This window comes from Tinamus guttatus, unplaced genomic scaffold (genome assembly GCF_059628265.1).
Source record: "Tinamus guttatus ecotype Peru unplaced genomic scaffold, ASM5962826v1 Tinamus_guttatus_pri_ptg000613l, whole genome shotgun sequence".
Lineage (NCBI taxonomy): Eukaryota > Metazoa > Chordata > Aves > Tinamiformes > Tinamidae > Tinamus > Tinamus guttatus.
In genome coordinates this window covers 59,454-76,562 of record NW_028289147.1, presented here as the reverse complement: position 1 = coordinate 76,562, position 17,109 = coordinate 59,454, and the positions used below count along the sequence as shown (strand labels likewise).

Sequence of the window (17,109 nt, the reverse complement as noted above, 5' to 3'; positions counted from 1 at the left end):
CAGAGAGGAGGGGATTGGGCTGCGGCGCCGGATCGATTTTTTTTAAGCACTCAGCTTTAATTTTAGCTTTGCATTAAAAGCCCGAAGTAAATAATCTTGGGGCCGCTCTAAAGGAGGCGGCGGGGAGGCTGCGCGTGCAGGGAGCGAGCGCGCGGGAACGGGGAGGCCGCTGCGCCCGGGCCGGGGCTGCCCAGAGAGGGGCTGCAGTGCAGTGAAGGGATGCAGTGCGGGCAGTGGAGGGCTGCAGTGCAGTGAAGGGATGCAGTGTGGGCAGTGCAGGGGTGCAGTGCATTGAAGGGATGCAGTGCAGGCAGCAGGGGCTGCAGTGCATTGAAGGGATGCAGTGTGGGCAGTGGAGGGGTGCAGTGCATTGAAGGGATGCAGTGCAGGCAGCAGGGGCTGCAGTGCATTGAAGAGATGCAGTGTGGGCAGTGCAGGGGTGCAGTGCATTGAAGGGATGCAGTGTGGGCAGTGCAGGGGTGCAGTGCAGTGAAGGGATGCAGTGCGGGCAGTGAGGGGTGCAGCGCATTGAAGGGATGCAGTGTGGGCAGCGAGGGGTGCAGCGCATTGAAGGGATGCAGTGCGGGCAACGAGGGGCTGCAGTGCAGTAACTGATGGGATGCAGTGTGGTCAGTGAGGGGGGCTGCAGTGCATTGAAGGGATGCAGTGTGGGCAGCAGGGGGGTGCAGTGTGGTCAGTAAGGGGATGCAGTGCAGTCACCAAGGGGTTGCAGTGCAGTAACTGAAGGGATGCAGCGAGGTCAGTGAGGGTACAGTGCGGTCAGCAAGGGGGTACAGTGCAGTAACTGAAAGGATGCAATGCAATAAACGAGGGGCTGCAGCATGGTCATCGAGGCGTTGCAGTGCAGTAACTGAAGGGATGCAGTGCGGTCAGTGAGGGGGTGCAGTATGTTTAGCAAGGCATTGCAACGCAGTAATTGAAGGGATGCGATCAAGGAGGGGGTGCAGTGCGGTCAGCAAGGGGTTGCAGTGCAATAACTGAAGGGATGCAGCGCGGTAGTGAGGGGTTGCAGTGCAATAATTGAAGGGATGCAGTGTGGTCAGTGTGGGGATGCAGTGCGGTCAGCAAGGGGTTGCAGTGCAATAACTGCAGGGATGCAGCGCGGTCAGTGCGGGGATGCAGTGCGGTCAGCAAGGGGTTGCAGTGCAGTAACTGAAGGGATGCAGTGCGGTCAGTGAGGGGGTGCAGTACGTTTAGCAAGGCATTGCAACGCAGTAATTGAAGGGATGCGATCAAGGAAGGGGTGCAGTGCGGTCAGCAAGGGGTTGCAGTGCAATAACTGAAGGGATGCAGCGTGGTAGTGAGGGGTTGCAGTGCAATAATTGAAGGGATGCAGTGAGGTCAGTGAGGAGATGCAGTGCTGTCAGCAAGGAGTTGCAGTGCAATAACTGCAGGGATGCAGCGCGGTCAGCAAGGGGGTGCAGTGTGATTACTGCAGGGATGCAGCGCGGTCAGTGTGGGGGTGCAGTGCAGTCAGCAAGGAGTTGCAGTGCGATAATTGCAGGGATGCAGTGTGGTCAGTGCAGGGTGCAGCGCGGTCAGTGCATGGGCGCAGCGCGCCCCGTGCATGGGCGCGTGCCCTGTGCCAGGGAGCGCAGCGAAGGGCGCGGAGCCGCTCGCTGCCGCTGCCCGCGCGCAGCCGGGGCGCGCGGGAGCCCGGCGGCCGCGCGGAGCCGGCGCCGCCTCCGCGGGGCTCGCGCTAATTACCCTCATTGCTGCGGATATTTTTGGCTCCGCTGCTGCAGATGTTCCTGCCGCTCCATGCGCTGGGGGAAGCGCGCGGAGCGCGGCCCGGCACGGCTCGGAGCGAGCCGGCAGCTGCACGCACGAGCGCGCGCAGCAGCCAAACGAAAATCCCTCGTTTTTAGGGTTTTTTTCCCCGTTTTCCCCCCGCCGAGGAATTCTGCTGATTCTGCATTAACCCCTGCCAAGCGCGCGGCCCCACCGCGCGCACGTGCCGGCCCCGGCGCATGCACGGCCGCCCCGGCACGTGCCGGGATCCGCGGAGCCGGGGGCTCCGGGCGCTCCGCCTCCCGCCGCGCGGGAAGCCGCTCCGGGGCCGGAACGTGACGCTCGCCCGAATTAGCCGGTGCCGGGTTAGTCACCGGCTGGCTCGCGCGCTTCACCTGCCCGGTGAGTCAGCAGCCGCCGCAGCCGCCGCTTAAAAATATCCCCCCGCGCGCCGGCTCCCCCGGCCTCGCAGGGGCGGCTGCACGGCCCCATCCCTGCAGCGAGTTGTGTCGGGTCTCAGCGGGCGCCGGGGAGGCAGGTGCCCTGTGGGACTCCTGCTTTTTCCCCCCGGTCCCGTATCCCATCCTGGAGCGGAGAAGCCCCGGAGGCAGGAGGGGGATTTGGGCCATGTTGGCTCCGCGGAGCCGTTGGTTTTGCTGGAGTTCAAAGCGGGAGCGGAGCGGGGAGGAGGCGCCTGCGCCCCGGTGTCACCCGGTGTCACCCAGTGTCACCCTGCGCTATGGCTGCACTGCCTGGGTGACATCGCGTGTCCCTGCGGCCTCGGCAAGGGACATCCCTGTGGATGGTCCTGCCTGCACAGCCGGCCCTGGCGCTGGCACCGTGTCCCAAAGTGCTCCAGCCAGTGACGGAGCCCGGCCAGGATCCCTGCGCCCACAGTGCGCCCAAGACACCGGCACCCTGCAGGCACTGGCATGGGATGGGGTCCTGGCATTGGGTCCAATCCCAAGGTTCCTGCAGGGATTTGGGGTCCCTTCCGCAGCCCCGTGCAGGGTGGAGGTCCCGGTGCCAACCCCTCCGTGCCCACATCCCTGCATGCAGCAGCTCCGTGTCCGGGCAATCCCCGGGTGCCGAGCGGAGCCGGGTGCCGAGCGGAGCCGGGTCGGCGCGCCGGGGGCCGGCCGGGCTGCTCAGCCGTGCAGAAGGGATTACGTAACGGGAACGCGGCCGGGAACGCGGCCACGGAGCAGCGAGCGCCGGGGCGCTCGGCACGCGGAGCCGCGGCACCCACGGGAGCGGATACGTTGGCCGGGGCGAGCGCCGGGGCCACCGCGTGCCGAGGTGCCCGGCGAGTTCCCGGCGCGCTCCCCCTGCTCGCACCTCTCGCCGCGGTCACTCGCAATTAAAAAAAAAAAGGGAAACGAGGACAGCGCTTCCGCACGGAGAAATAGGGCAGAGCTCCCGGCTGGGCGAGGACGAGCGGCCGCCCCGGGGCCGGGGGCAGCGCGGGACGCGCGCGGCCGCGGGCAGCCCCATGTCCTTGTCAGGGGAAAAGGCAGCCGGGAGGCAGGAGCCGGAGCGCCCTGTGCACGGAGCGGCATGTAGAGGCCTCCGCCAGCCCCGATCCCCAGCCCGTGGCACCCGGGAGCGCTTGGTGGCACCCGGGAGCGCTTGGTGGCACCCGGGAGCACTTGGTGGCACCAGGGATGCTGGTGCCGTGGTGGCACACGGGGACGGCGAGGCCGGGCGGCAGGACGCGCGCCCGGACGCCACCGGAGCGCCGCCGCCTTCCCGCACCGCGGGACCATCCGGCAGCTTCTCCGGCGTAATTCAATCAGGCGCCTCGTCAACGGGAGCCGCTCGGCGGGGGAGCCGTCCCGGGCATCCCGATCCCGATGCGCGCGGGACCGCGCGGAGCTGCCGAGCGCATCCGCCCGCACCCGCTGCCGTCCGGAGCGGCCGCGCCGGCGCTGCCCGGCTCCCGCGGGGCCGCGCGCTGACGGACAGCCTGGGAAACGCCGGGAGACAGCAGCAATTTGCTTGTGAGCTCGCCGCGCGCCCGGCGCTGCAGCGGCCAGCCATGCGCCCGGGTAAACGCGCGGCGGCTGCTGCACGGCAGCGCTGCACGGGCTGCCGCGCGGTGCCCCCGGTCCTGCCCCGGCGCGGAGGCCCAGCGCGCTGCAAGCTTGCAGCTCGCACTGCTGCATGGGCCCTGCTGCAGCCCCGTGCAGCATGCGGGGACTTGCTGCAACGGGGCCACTGGGAGCCCGTGGGGAGGCTGGGCTGGGGGCAACGCGGATAACGGAGCCGCTGCAGCCCGACGTGCAGCCCGGTCCCTGCGAGTTGCGTGGAGCGAGCTGCAGAGCGGGGCTGCAGAGCTGGCACGCAGGCCAAGAGCAGAGCACGAGTGCGAGGGGCAGCTGCGCAAGCTGCACTGCAAAGGGCGCACTGCTCGCACTGCACAGGGACACATGCAGCTCACACTGCACAGGGACACGTTGCCCACAGTGCAAGGCATGCAATGCACAAGGACACACTGGCCGCGCTGCACAGGGACACGCAGTTCACATTGCACAGGGACACATGCAGCACACACTGCACAGGGACACGCTGCCCACAGTGCAAGGCGTGCAATGCACAGGGACACACTGGCCGCGCTGCACAGGGACATGCAGTTCACATTGCACAAGGACACATGCAGCTCACACTGCACAGGGACACGCTGCCCACAGTGCAAGGCATGTAATGCACAGGGACACACTGCCCACACTGCAAAGGGACATGCAGTTCACATTGCACAAGGACACATGCAGCTCACACTGCACAGGGACACGCTGCCCACAGTGCAAGGCGTGCAATGCACAGGGACACACTGGCCGTGCTGCACAGGGACACGCAGTTCACATTGCACAAGGACACATGCAGCTCACACTGCACAGGGACACGTTGCCCACAGTGCAAGGCATGCAATGCACAGGGACACTGCCCACACTGCAAAGGGACACACAGTTCACATTGCACAGGGACACGCTGCCTGCACTGCACAGGGACACATGCAGCTCACACTGCACAGGGACACGCAGTTCACATTGCACAGGGACAGGCTGCGCATAGTGCAAGGCGTGCAATGCACAGGGACACACTGCCCACGCTGCAAAGGGACACATGCAGCTCACACTGCACAGGGGGACACTGCCCACACTGCACAGGGACACGCAGCAGCAACCCGAGTCGCCCTCCCTGCAGCTCCCTGCCCACCCTGTCTCCTTGTCCCCATCCCATGCACCCTCCTGCATGCTCCCCTCGCTGCAGTGTGCTGCAGCATGCACTGGGCCCGGCGCGCGCAGCACAGCCCTTCACTCCCGTTTACACACTGCCATGAGCGCAGCCGGCTTCCCTGGCTGCAAATCAAGGCGACAGGTCCCTGTCCCCATGAGCCTGCAGAGCTCGTGCCGTTGGAGGCTTCGTTGGCTCCTTGCTGCAATGGGGAGGTAACGGCAGCAAGAGCCTGTGCAAACCCTATGCAAAATCCGTGCAAACTATGTGCAAAATCTGTGCAAACCCTATGCAAAATCCGTGCAAACCCTGTGCAAAACCTTCTCCCGGGAAGGACGATGCCCAGCAGGGAAGCTCCAGCCTGGCAAACCCTGGCACTGCAGGGGCATTTCTCCTCAGCGCACTCCTGCTTCCATTGGAAAGCACCATGAGCAGGGCCCCCGCCACGGAAGCGGATCCGCCGTGACTGCTGCGTTTGTTGGGAACATCCCTGCTCCAGGTCATGGACATGGATCCGCTGCAACTGCTGCATTCGGCAGGAGCATCCCTGCTCCGGATCACGGACACGGATCCGCCGTGACTGCTGCATTCAGCAGGAGCATCCCTGCTCCAGGTCATGGACACGGATCCGCCGTGACTGCTGCATTCATCAGGAGCATCCCTGCTCCGGGTCACGGACACGGATCCGCTGTGACTGCTGCATTCAGCAGGACCAGCCCCTTTGGGAGGGGAGCGTGGCCCTGGGCAGGACAAAACTTGGAGCAGAGCCTTCCCTGTATCCGGCTGTGGGACCACGCGGTGCAGAGCGGTGGCTACGGGAGCACCCGTGGGCGAGGACAGCCCTGTGTCCATGGGGATGCGGAGCGGGGATGCGGAGCATCCAGCATTTCCCGGGTGCTCCCGGCGCTCTTGCAAGGCGCTCTTGGAAGGTGCTGCCTCAGCGCTGCAACCTCTAATTAAACACTAATGACGAAGCAAGAACGCGGCCCCCGGGCAGGCGCTCGGGTAGCTAAACCGGCCCCTGCCCAGGCTCGCTGGCTGCAACTCGGGCCCCGGGTGCTCTGCAAAGCTGCAATCCCGCTGCAAGCGATGCAGGGCACCCCGGCGAGGCTGCAGCGAGGCCGGCGGCCCGCGGGGCTCTCCTGACGGATGGGCCGGCGCTGCCCATCGCTCTCCGCTCCGCCACCTCGATCGATGGAGGGAAAAGGTGAATTGCTATCGATTGACCGAGCCGCCTGTTGCGGCTGTTCAGCTTACGGGAACAGGCGGAGAACAAGCGCCGCGGGGCCCGGCGCTCCGGGCGCTCCCGCGCCTGGTTCGACCGGGAAAGCCGCATGGTTGGAAGCGCCATCCACACGTCCATGCCTGGGAGCAAGCAGGGAGCTTGCTGGAGAGTTAGATTCCAGGCGCAGCTGCTAAGGTCGGCTGTGCTTTTCCATGCTGGGAAAGCTGCTCCGCTTCCATGCATGAGGGTGGGGGAGCTGGAGGCTGCGGCATCCACAACAGAGCCTGCAGCATCCGTGACAAAGCCAGGGACATCCCTGATGGAGCCAGGAGCACCCATGATAGAGTCTGGAGCATCCGTGATAGAGCCCGGAGAATCCTCAGTGGAGCCTGGAGCATCCATGACAGAGCCCGGAGCATCCGCAATAAAGCCTGGAGCATCCATAATGGAGCCCGGAGCATCCGCAATAAAGCCTGGAGCATCCATAATGGAGCCTGAAGTATCCATCACAGAGCCCAGAGCATCTGTAATGGAGCCTGGAGCATCCATAATGGAGCCCGGAGCATCCGGAATAAAGCCTGGAGCATCCATAATGGAGCTCGGAGCATCTGTCACAGAGCCCAGAGAATCTGTAATGGAGCCTGGAGCATCCATAATGGAGCCCGGAGCATCCACAATAAAGCCTGGAGCAGCTACCATGAAGCCCAGAGCATCCGAGATTCAGCTTGGAGCATCCGCCACGGAGCCTGGAGCATCCCTGAGCAGAAGCCGGAGCACTCGATCCGGGCTGCCCGCACTGCTGATGCCCCCGTACGGGTGCATCCCGGCTGGGGTCTGGGCCGGCCCGGACTCCTGGGCCCCCTTGCACCTTTTTCCCATGCGCCCTCCCCTCCGGGAGCCCTTGCCGAGGGGATCGGCCAGGTCTCTGCGACATTCCCGCGCGGGAGCAGGACACGGGCTCCCCGGAGCATCCTGCAGCTGCGGGATGGGCTCCCGGCGGGCTCGTTAGGCCCCGCCGCCGGCATCTGCTAATGAATGCCGGCGCTGCCTCCTGGGCGGCTCCTGCTCCGTGCCCAGCGCGCCCGCGGGGGCCGTAAAGGAATAAACGCGCCGTTGCCGTGATGGATAGCGGGATGCGAGCCAGGGAGGTCGCCGAGGGGAGCAGGATCGTTAACAGCGCGGAGCAATTGCCCCCGCGGCCGCGGCCGGCCCGGCGGAGCCTCTGCTCCGCACACGCGCCCTGCGCGCCCCGCTGCGCGACCCCGGCGCGCTCCGGCGTCCCTGCGGCAGCTGCTGCCTGCAGGCTCGGCCGGCGGAGCCTGCGAGCGCCGTCTGCCCAGGGCTCGCCAAAAACCTGCAACTAAAACCACCCCGTTGCATCCCGCCGGCGCCCGGGCTGGGTGTTGCACACGTGTGTGCATGCACACACATCCCCACGCATGCACATGGATGCATGGATGCACATGTGGGTGCAAGCATATGCATGCATGGGGATGCACACACATGAATGGAAGTGCAAGCATACGTGTGCATGCGGATGCACACACATGCGTGGGTGCACATGTATGTGCTAACGCACACGCCTGTGCATGAGCACGCGTGCATGGATGCACATGTGGGTGCAAGCATACGTGTGCATGCGGATGCACGCACATGAGTGGATGCACATATATGTGCTAACACCCATGCCTGTGCATGCACACGCGTGCATGGATGCACATGTGGGTGCAAGCATATGCATGCATGGGGATGCACGCACATGAGTGGATGCACATGTATGTGCTAACACATACGCCTGTGCATGCACACGCGTGCATGGATGCACTTGTGGGTGCAAGCATATGTGTGCATGAGGATGCACGCACATGCGTGGGTGCACATGTATGTGCTAACACACATGCCTGTGCATGCACGCGTGTGCATGGATGCACTTGTGGGTGCAAGTATACGTGTGCATGCGGATACATGCACATGCATGGGTGCACATGTATGTGCTAACACCCATGCCTGTGCATGCACGTGTGTGCATGGGTGCACACACACACACACACACACCAACAGCCTCCCCAAGACGGGGGACACAGGACCCCCCAGCTTCTGGATCCGGACCCCACGGTGTCCCCAGGAGCACAGACACCCTCCCAGGAACCGGTGCTGCTGCCAGGCTGGAGGAGCCGCCTTGTCTTGCATTAAATCCAGCGTCTGGATGCACCCGGCGAGGAGGGGAGCCGGGAGGAGGACGCAGCAGGAGCAGAAAAGCCCCTTTGCGCAGTTCCTAAGAACCGCAGCGTTGAGCAGCGCAGTCTCAAGGCGCACGGCGCGCTCGGGGGCCGCGCTGGGCAAGCGAGCGCCGCGGAGCGTGCCCGGGGTGCCTGGCGAGCTGCAGGCTGCAGCGAGCGGCCGCGTGCCAGGGCGCCGCGCGCCAAGCGCCGCCGCGGCCGCTCCAGCCCCGGCTAAAAATACAGGCCTGGCCCTGAGCTAAAATTACTGCTGGCCGCGGCGGCCGGCGGCCCCGGGCCTGCGAGTGCTGCATTGCACAAGGGGGGGCTGGCGCCGCGGCACGGAGGACGCCGGGGATGTCCCCATCATCCCGTTGTCATGGGAACCTGCGGGAATCACCCTCCAGGGAGCCTCCGTGCAAAACTGCCGCGACCCCCCCTGCTCCGGTCCTGCACAATTCCCTCTGCTCCGGGGAGCGGGGTCGGCCGCTGGACACGGGATGGGCTGCGCCTGGAGTGCTGCGCCCAAAGGGCTGCACCCTGGAACGCTGCGGCCGGGGAGGAGGCTGCGCCCAGAACTGCTGCGCGCTGAAATACTGCACCCGAGGGCTGCTCCGTATGCAAAACTGCTGCACAGAGGAGCGCTGCACCCAGGGAACAGGCTGCACCCAAACTGCTGCACCCAAATTGCTGCACCCCAAACTGCTGCACCCCAAAGTCTGTACCCAAGGAGGCTGCACCCAAAGGGCGGCACCCTGGAACGCATCCTTCAGTGATGCCATCCCAATATCCCATCCCTGCAACGATGCCATCCCAATGTCCCATCCTGCATCAACTCTATCCCAACGTCCTGCTCCTGGATCGATGCCATCCCAACGTCCCGTCCCTGCATCAACAACATCCTGAGTCCTATCCTGCAACAACGACATCCCAACGTCCCGTCCCTGCATCGATGACATCCCCAGGCCCCATCCTGTAAGGACGCCGGTCCAACATCCCATCCTGCATTGATGCCATCCCGACATCCCGTCCCTGCAGACACCCCGTCCCCAGACACCAGGACAGGCTGAGGACCGACCTTCTGGAGAGCAGCTCTGCAGAGAGGGACCTGGGTGTCGTGGTGGGTGACAAGGTGACCATGAGGCAGCAGGTGCCCTCGTGGCCAAGAGGCCAATGGGATCCTGGGGTGCATCAAGAAGAGCGTCTCCAGCAGGTCAGGGAGGGGATCCTGCCCCTCTGCTCAGCCCTGCTGAGGCCACATCTGGAGTATTGTGTCCAGTTCTGGGCTCCACAGGACAAGAGGGATGTGGAGCTGCTGGAGAGAGGCCAGCGCAGGGCTACGAGGATGATCAGGGGCCTGGAACATCTGCCCTATGAGGAGAGGCTGAGGGAGCTGGGCCTGTTCAGCTGGAGAAGAGAAGGCTGAGAGGGACCTGAGCAGTGTCTAGAAGTACCTCAAGGGAGGCCGTGAGGAGGATGGGGCGGCCTCTTTGCACTGGTGGCCACCGACAGAACTAGAGGAAACGGCCCCAAACTGAAACACCAAAAGTTCCACAGGAACTTAAGGAAAAATTTATTCCCAGTGAGGGTGCCAGAGCCCTGGAACAGGCTGCCCAGAGAGGTTGTGGAGTCTCCTTCTCTGGAGATCTCCAAACCCGCTTGGACGCAGCCCTGTGCCACGTGCTCTAGGTGACCCTGCGTGTGCAGGGGGTGCCACCGCGTCGGGGTCTGCAGCCACATTCCCACCCGCTCCGGCATCCCCATCTGCATCCTCAGCCGCACAGAGCTCCGCATCTGCATCCTCATCCACACCTGCATCCTCATCCGCACCTGCATCCTCCTCCACACGTGCATCTGTGGCTGCATCCGCACCCATGTCCCCAGGGCAGCCCCAGTGCGTGTCCTGTTCCAGGCTTTGCCGGCCTGGTCCTCTCGCCAATCCCATCCCGGAGCCGGGAGCATCCAGGAGGCACCAGGACCTGGTGCAGGAGCGTGAGGCTGGAGCCCCATTCCTGCCGCTCTCTCTATTCCCGCCCCAGCTCCCCATCCCTGCGGCAGCTCCTGCCGCAGCCCCATTGCAGAGGCAGCTGCATTTGCAGCTGGAGAACCCCCCAAAGTGCCATGCGACCCGCATGGCGCTGCAAACCTGCGCTCTCCGCCTGCATGCAAGAGCTGCAAGCGGCTCTGAGGCTGCAGCGCGCACGGAGCAGCCGGGCGCCGGGGCAGGCAGCGCCCGCGCGGGAACGGCGCCGAGCGCGGGGGAGCGCGCAGTCGTTTGTGCATAAATTGCACGGTTTTATCTTGACAGTCATTCGGGGAGATGGCTAAGGGCTGCGGAGGGCATTTCTTATCCTATATTGAAGTTATGAATCACGGCGTAATTACACAAAGCGGCACTTGCGCGCTGGCGACGCGGAAGTTTCAGCCAGGGAAATGGCACGAGCCGGGGAATGTTCGAACCCGAAGAGCGCAGGGAGAGGCCGGGGCAGCTCCGCACCTTCCCTGGAGCCCCTCACCGTGCCCTCGTGGCCCTGTCCCCTTCGTGCTTTGCCCCCGGGCGTACAAAGGCCCAGAGATTCCTGCAGAAGATGCAGCGAAAGGAATGGGAGGCTTTTCCACTGGGAATCAGAGCTGCTCCTCCGCAGGGAATTCATGCAATCAGGATCATCCGGGGCTGCACAGGGTCAGCTTCACTTCCCGGGCACCCAGCGAGCTCCTGCTGGGCATGCGCCATGCAGCCCCTGGGTACCCAGCCCAGCTCCAGCATGCACCCCTGTGCATGTGCTGCACTCCCACACTGCACCCGCAATGCAACTGCAGCGCGCGATGCAACCACAGTGCTCAGCACAACTGCAGCGCTCAACACAACGCAGCCCGTGATGCAACCGCAGAGCTCAACGCAACCACAGCAATCAACACAACTCCAGGGTGCAACACAAGCGCAGCGCACAACGCTTCCAGCGCCCAATGCAACCGCAGCGCTCGGTGCAACTGCAGTGCTCAACACAACCGCAGTGTGCAACACAACCACACTGCGCAACACCACTGCAACACTCAACACAACCGCAGCGCCCAATGTAACCGCAGTGCTCAACACAACCGCAGTGTGCAACACAACCGCAGTGTGCAACACAACTGCAGCGCTCAACACAACCGCAGTGCCAATGTAACTGCAGTGCTCAACACAACCGTAGTGCGCAACACAACCGCAGCGTGCAACACAACCATAGTGTGTAACACAACCACAGTGTGCAACGCAACCGCAACGCTCAACGCAACTGCAGCATGCAACACTACTGCAGCACTCAACACTACCGCAGCACACAGCTCAACTCCAGGGCTCCACACAACCACATTGCACCCAGTGTGCAATGCAGCAGCAGCGCTCAACGCAACCGCGATGCAACCGCAGCGCGCAGCACACAACGCAGCCGGCTCCGCGGTGCTTCCCCCACAGAGAGGGGCACCTGCACGGCCCCATCCTGCCCTGCAGCCCCTGTCCCGCCGTGGGAAGGATGCAGCTCTCCCGGCTCCCCTCCTTGGCAGCTGCAGCGCCTGCACGGGTCCCGCTCTCGCGCATGAGGCATAAAACGCGCTGGGGGCGGCCGGGCCGGCGGGCTGTGAGATAACGGCTCCTTAAACCAACGTAAACCTAAGTGCCGGCGATGGCCGTAAAGGGCAACGGTGTGTGACTGCTGCAGCGATATTCCCCGGCGCGGAGCCGGAGCGAGCAGGGAAGCGCGCGGCGCCTCCGGGGCAATGCGCACGCGGCGACGTCCTGCCGGCTGCAGCCGCAACGGGCCGCGATGGTGCCCGGCCCACAGCGCCGCTGCATCCTGCTGCATCCCACTGCATCCCGCTGCATCCCGCTGCATCCTGCCGCATCCTGCTGCATCCTGCCGTGTCCCGCTGTGTCCGACCACATCCCACCGCATCCCGCCGCATCCCGCCGCATCCCTACCTCGCGCTGCAGCACCAGCTCCTTGGTGAAGTGCGTGGCCTCCTCGCTGAAGGGCTCTCCCTCCTGCACCAGCCCCGGCAGGTTCCTGGCGCCGCGTGGACACTCGATACCTGCGAGGAGGAGGAGGAGGAGCAGCGTGAGGGGCTGGGAGGGCGCGCGCAGCTCCACGCACTCCCGGCGGGGACCTGCGTGCATGGGATGGGTGCAGGACCTGCATGCATGGGACAGCGCGCAGGATCCACATGCATGGATAGGACGCAGTGCATGTGTTGGCTTGCAGGACCAGCATTCGTGTCCCAGCTTGCAGGACCCACATGCACGGGCCAGCAAGGGCTGACCTGCAGCACCAGCGCTCGCAGAATGGTTTGCAGGACCCATGCATATGGACCGAGTTGCAGGATCCAGTGCATTGGCCAGCCTGCAGGACCAGCGCTTACGTGCCAGTTTGCAGGAGCGGGTGCATGGACCGACTTGCAGGAGCGAATGCACAGGCCAACTTGCAGCAGCCGCGTGCATGGGCCAGCCTGCAGGACCTGTGCTCACAGGCCAGCTTGCAGCAGCTGCTGTGCAAGCCATGGGCTTCCCTGCAGTCTGCAGCTTTCATTTGGCTTCCTGCAGCTCTTCCCGAGCTTCCCAGCAGGATACAAAGCCATGGGGAAGTGCAGGAAGGGCCTGGGGTGCCTGGAAATGCATCACTGTCCTGGACCAGCCTGGAGCAGCTCTGCTCCAGGACAGGGTGGCTGCCCAGACCAAGGGCTCTCAGTGCCCAATTCCCCGGGGTCTGCCCCCAAATCACGAGCTGCGGGGAGGGCGAGCTCACCAGCGAGCAGGAGGCTCATTCCTGCCACGAGCTGCTTGAGCCTCAGCCCTCCGCCTCCCCGTTTGCAAGAGGCACGGGCGGTTAAGCTGGGAGGCGCTGCGTTATTAGTTTTATTTTACATAATTCGTTATTAATGGAGTGCCAGGAATTGCGGGTGGCGACAGCCCCGTTGGGCAATCCACAGCGGGAAGGAGCAGAGCTGCCTCCCGCGCGTGATCCCGCTCGGCTCCGGAGAGCTGGGATGCAGGCAGGAGCCGGGACGCGGCCCCGTCCGCACGCATCCACAACCACGGATCCACCTGGGATTTCTTTGGCATTAAGCACTCCTGAAGGCACTCGGGGAAACTCAGGATAAAGCCGTGATTTCCAGCAGGATTCTCCTGCCGGGGAGATTCCGCAGGTCTCGGCATCCCCATCCCCTTCCCAAAGCCTCCACTCCGGCACGGTAATTGCTATGGAAACGGTGCATCGGTGCCGAGCCGCGTTCGGGCAGCGGGGCCGGCATGGGAAAGCATGCAAAATTTTAGCCATATTGCTACCAGATAACATCAGCACCAAATTGCTTTGTCCCTGGGTGGCGGATAAAATATATATGTATAAATAAATAAATATATTCTTGGTGGCTGGAGCATGAGCAATGGTGCCACTTTGAAGCATTACCGGCAAGATGACAAAGTCCAAGCCGTGCACGCTGGGCCAGGCCAAGTGCTTCCTCACCCACTGCTCTGCCACGGAAACGCCAAAAAATGAGGGTGAAAGAGGAGGGTTCTGCAAAAGCAGCCACATTTGGGCTGGGCGAGCTGCAATCTCACTAATGAGCTGCAAAGCAGCTAATGAAGGAGCTGGAAAGGAGCAGGAGGGAGGGCAGGGGTGCAGACCCTCTGGGATCAGTGCAGTGAGGGGCACGAGACCAATTAGAGTGCTGGGGATTGTGCATCCTGCACCATGCACCAATGCATTGTGCATTAATGCACCACGCACAAGGAATCGATGCACCATGCACTAATGCCCCATGCACTAATGCCCCATGCACCAGGAATCACTGCACCATGCACTAATGCACCATGCACTTGGAATTGGTGCCTCATGCACTAATGCACCCCACACTGCACTCTAGGAATTATTACACCATGCATTAATGCATCATGCATTGGTGCACCACGCATTAATGCACCATGAACTGGTGCATCATGCACTAATACACCCCACACTGCACTCTAGGAACCGCCGCACCGTGCACCATGCATTGATGCACCATGCATTAATGCACCGCGCGCCAGGAACGGCTGCACCGTGCCCCACGCCAAGGAGCGGAGCGCTGCAGCCCTGGGGTTAGCAGCATGCAGGGGCCCTCGGGCTGCATGCCCAGAGCGGCTGCAAACGCTGCTTTTCCCTCCCTCCTCCCCATGGGCAGCGGCTGCGGCAGCCCCAGCTGCAGCCGAGTCCTCAGCAGGAACCCGCCTGGACGAAGCGCCTGGAAGGAGGAGCGGGGAAAGCGCCCAAGTTCTTAAATCACCCAAAAAAAAAAAAAAAAGCCAAGCGCAGCGTTTCTGCCGCCAGCCCACGCCGGGGGGGACGTCCCTCCCGCCGAGATCTGCACATCCATAAGCTGCAAATGCCAAGGGGATGCGCAGTCAGTCAGGATGCCGCCTTGGATGCTCGCCCTGCCTCCCATGCCTCCTGCAACCGCAAGAGCCGAGCTCGCACTTGGAAAGGGAAAAACAGCTGAAAAGCATGAAATGAGCCCAGAAAAACAGCATCAGGCAGGCAGGGAGGGGGGCTTGGCAGTCACAAATGTCAATGCAAGCCCAACTAAGTTCCCCTGCTCCTTAGAAAAATGAAGAACCCCGGAGCCGAGCTCTTCCTGGGAAGGGGGAGCGCGCGTATCCCTGCGGATGAGGGATGCGACGTGGGTCAAAGCGCTGCCCTGCACGGCGGCCCCGCAGCTCCCTGGGCTCAGCGAGCCCTGGTGCCCAGCATCATTCCCATGGGATGCAGCAGCACGGGCCGGAGCTGCCTCCGATGCCTCCGGGGATGTGTCCTGCTGTCCTGCCATCCCACTGCCGCTGCCATCCCATTATCCTGCCATCCTACTGCCACTGCCATCCCACTGTCCTGCCATCCCATTATCCTCCCATTCCATTATCCTGCCATCCCACTGTCCTGCCATCCCACTGCCGCTGCCATCCCATTATCCTGCCATCCTACTGCTCCCGCCATCCCATTATCCTGCCATCCCACTGTCCTGCCATCCCATTATCCTCCCATCCCATTATCCTGCCATCCCACTGCCGCTGCCATCCCACTGCCGCTGCCATCCCATTATCCTGCCATCCCACTGCTCCCGCCATCCCACTATCCTGCCTTCCCACTATCCTGCTATCCCATTATCCTGCCATCCCACTGTCCTGCCATCCCATTATCCTGCCATCCCACTGTCCTGCCATCACACTGCCGCTGCCATCCCATTATCCTGCCATCCCACTGCTCCTGCCATCCCACTATCCTGCCTTCCCATTATCCTGCTATCCCATTATCCTGCCATCCCACTGTCCTGCCATCAGAGCCACTCTCAGCATCCACCCCAGCAGCCCCTGCACCCATCCCAAGCAGGCTCTGCACTCCTGGGCACCCAGGCCGTGTACCCCTATGAGCACCTGAATCCTGCACCCCTACGGGCACCCGAATCCTGCACCCCTATGGGCACCCAGCCCCTGCACCCCAGGAGCACCCAGCCCATGCACCCCTATGGGTACCCAAATCCTGCACCCCTATGGGCACCCGAATCCTGCACCTCTATGAGCACCCAAATCCTGCCACCCCTATGGGCACCCAAATCCTGCACCCATATGAGCATCCAAATCCTGCACCCCTATGGGCACTCAGCCCGTGCACCCCTATTAGCACCCGAATCCTGCACCCATATGAGCACCCAAATCCTGCACCCCTATGGGCACCCAAATCCTGCACTCCTGTGAGCACCCAAATCCTGCACCCCTGCAGGCACCCAGTCCCTTCAGCCCTATGGGCTGCTAGAGCCTCCAGCCCTATGGGCATCCAAATCCTGCACCCCTATGGGCATCCAAATTCTGCACCCCTATGGGCACCCAAATCCTGCACCCCTATGAGCACCCAGCTCCTTCACCCCTATGAGCACCCAAATCCTGCACCTCTAAGGGCACCCAAATCATGCACCCCTATGGGCATCCAAATCCTGCACCCCTATGGGCACCCAAATCCTGCACCCCTATGAGCACCCAGCTCCTTCACCCCTATGAGCACCCAAATCCTGCACCTCTAAGGGCACCCAAATCATGCACCCCTATGGGCATCCAAATCATGCACCCCTATGGGCACCCAAATCCTGCACCCCTATGGGCACCCAGCCCCTGCACCCCAGGAGCACCCAGCCCATGCACCCCTATGGGTACCCAAATCCTGCACCCCTATGGGCACCCAGCCCCTGCACACCTATGGGTACCCAAATCCTGCACCCCTATGGGCACCGAGCGCAGCTCCTGATGCTGCTGGAGATGGATGTGCCAGGAATCTTGCTGCTGCTGCCAGCCGGGCAGCCTGGCGCTGGCACCAGCGCCGGTCCCCGCGCCGTGCCGTGCCATGCCGCGCCGTGCCGTGCCGTGCCATGCCGCGCCGTGCCGTGCCGTGCCGCGCCGGCAGCCAGCCCGCGTGGGAGCGCAGCGTATTTTTACCAGCAGCCGCTGCTGGCAGGGAGGCTGCCGGGATCGGGAACAGACCGGAGGGAGGCGGGAGGCGGCCGGGCGCTGCCGTGGAGCGGCCGGGCGCTCCGGTGAGTTATGCCGGGAGCTGCTGGGATGCTCCCGGAGAAGCCACAGGGATGCTCCGGCTGCACAACCACGCGTCCCTGCCCCGGCCGCAG

The 17,109-nt window shown here is 63.4% G+C and overlaps 1 protein-coding gene across 1 annotated transcript in view; it reads right to left on the bottom strand.

Annotated features, from left to right (window-relative positions):
* LOC104577743 (staphylococcal nuclease domain-containing protein 1-like) overlaps positions 1–17,109 on the bottom strand; it is an 84,059-nt gene that overhangs the window by 21,577 nt on the left and 45,373 nt on the right. Inside the window, exon 16 of the mRNA XM_088535080.1 lies at positions 12,392–12,501. Coding sequence (XP_088391206.1) covers positions 12,392–12,501 — 110 coding nt within the window. The remainder of the gene's footprint in view (positions 1–12,391; positions 12,502–17,109) is intronic.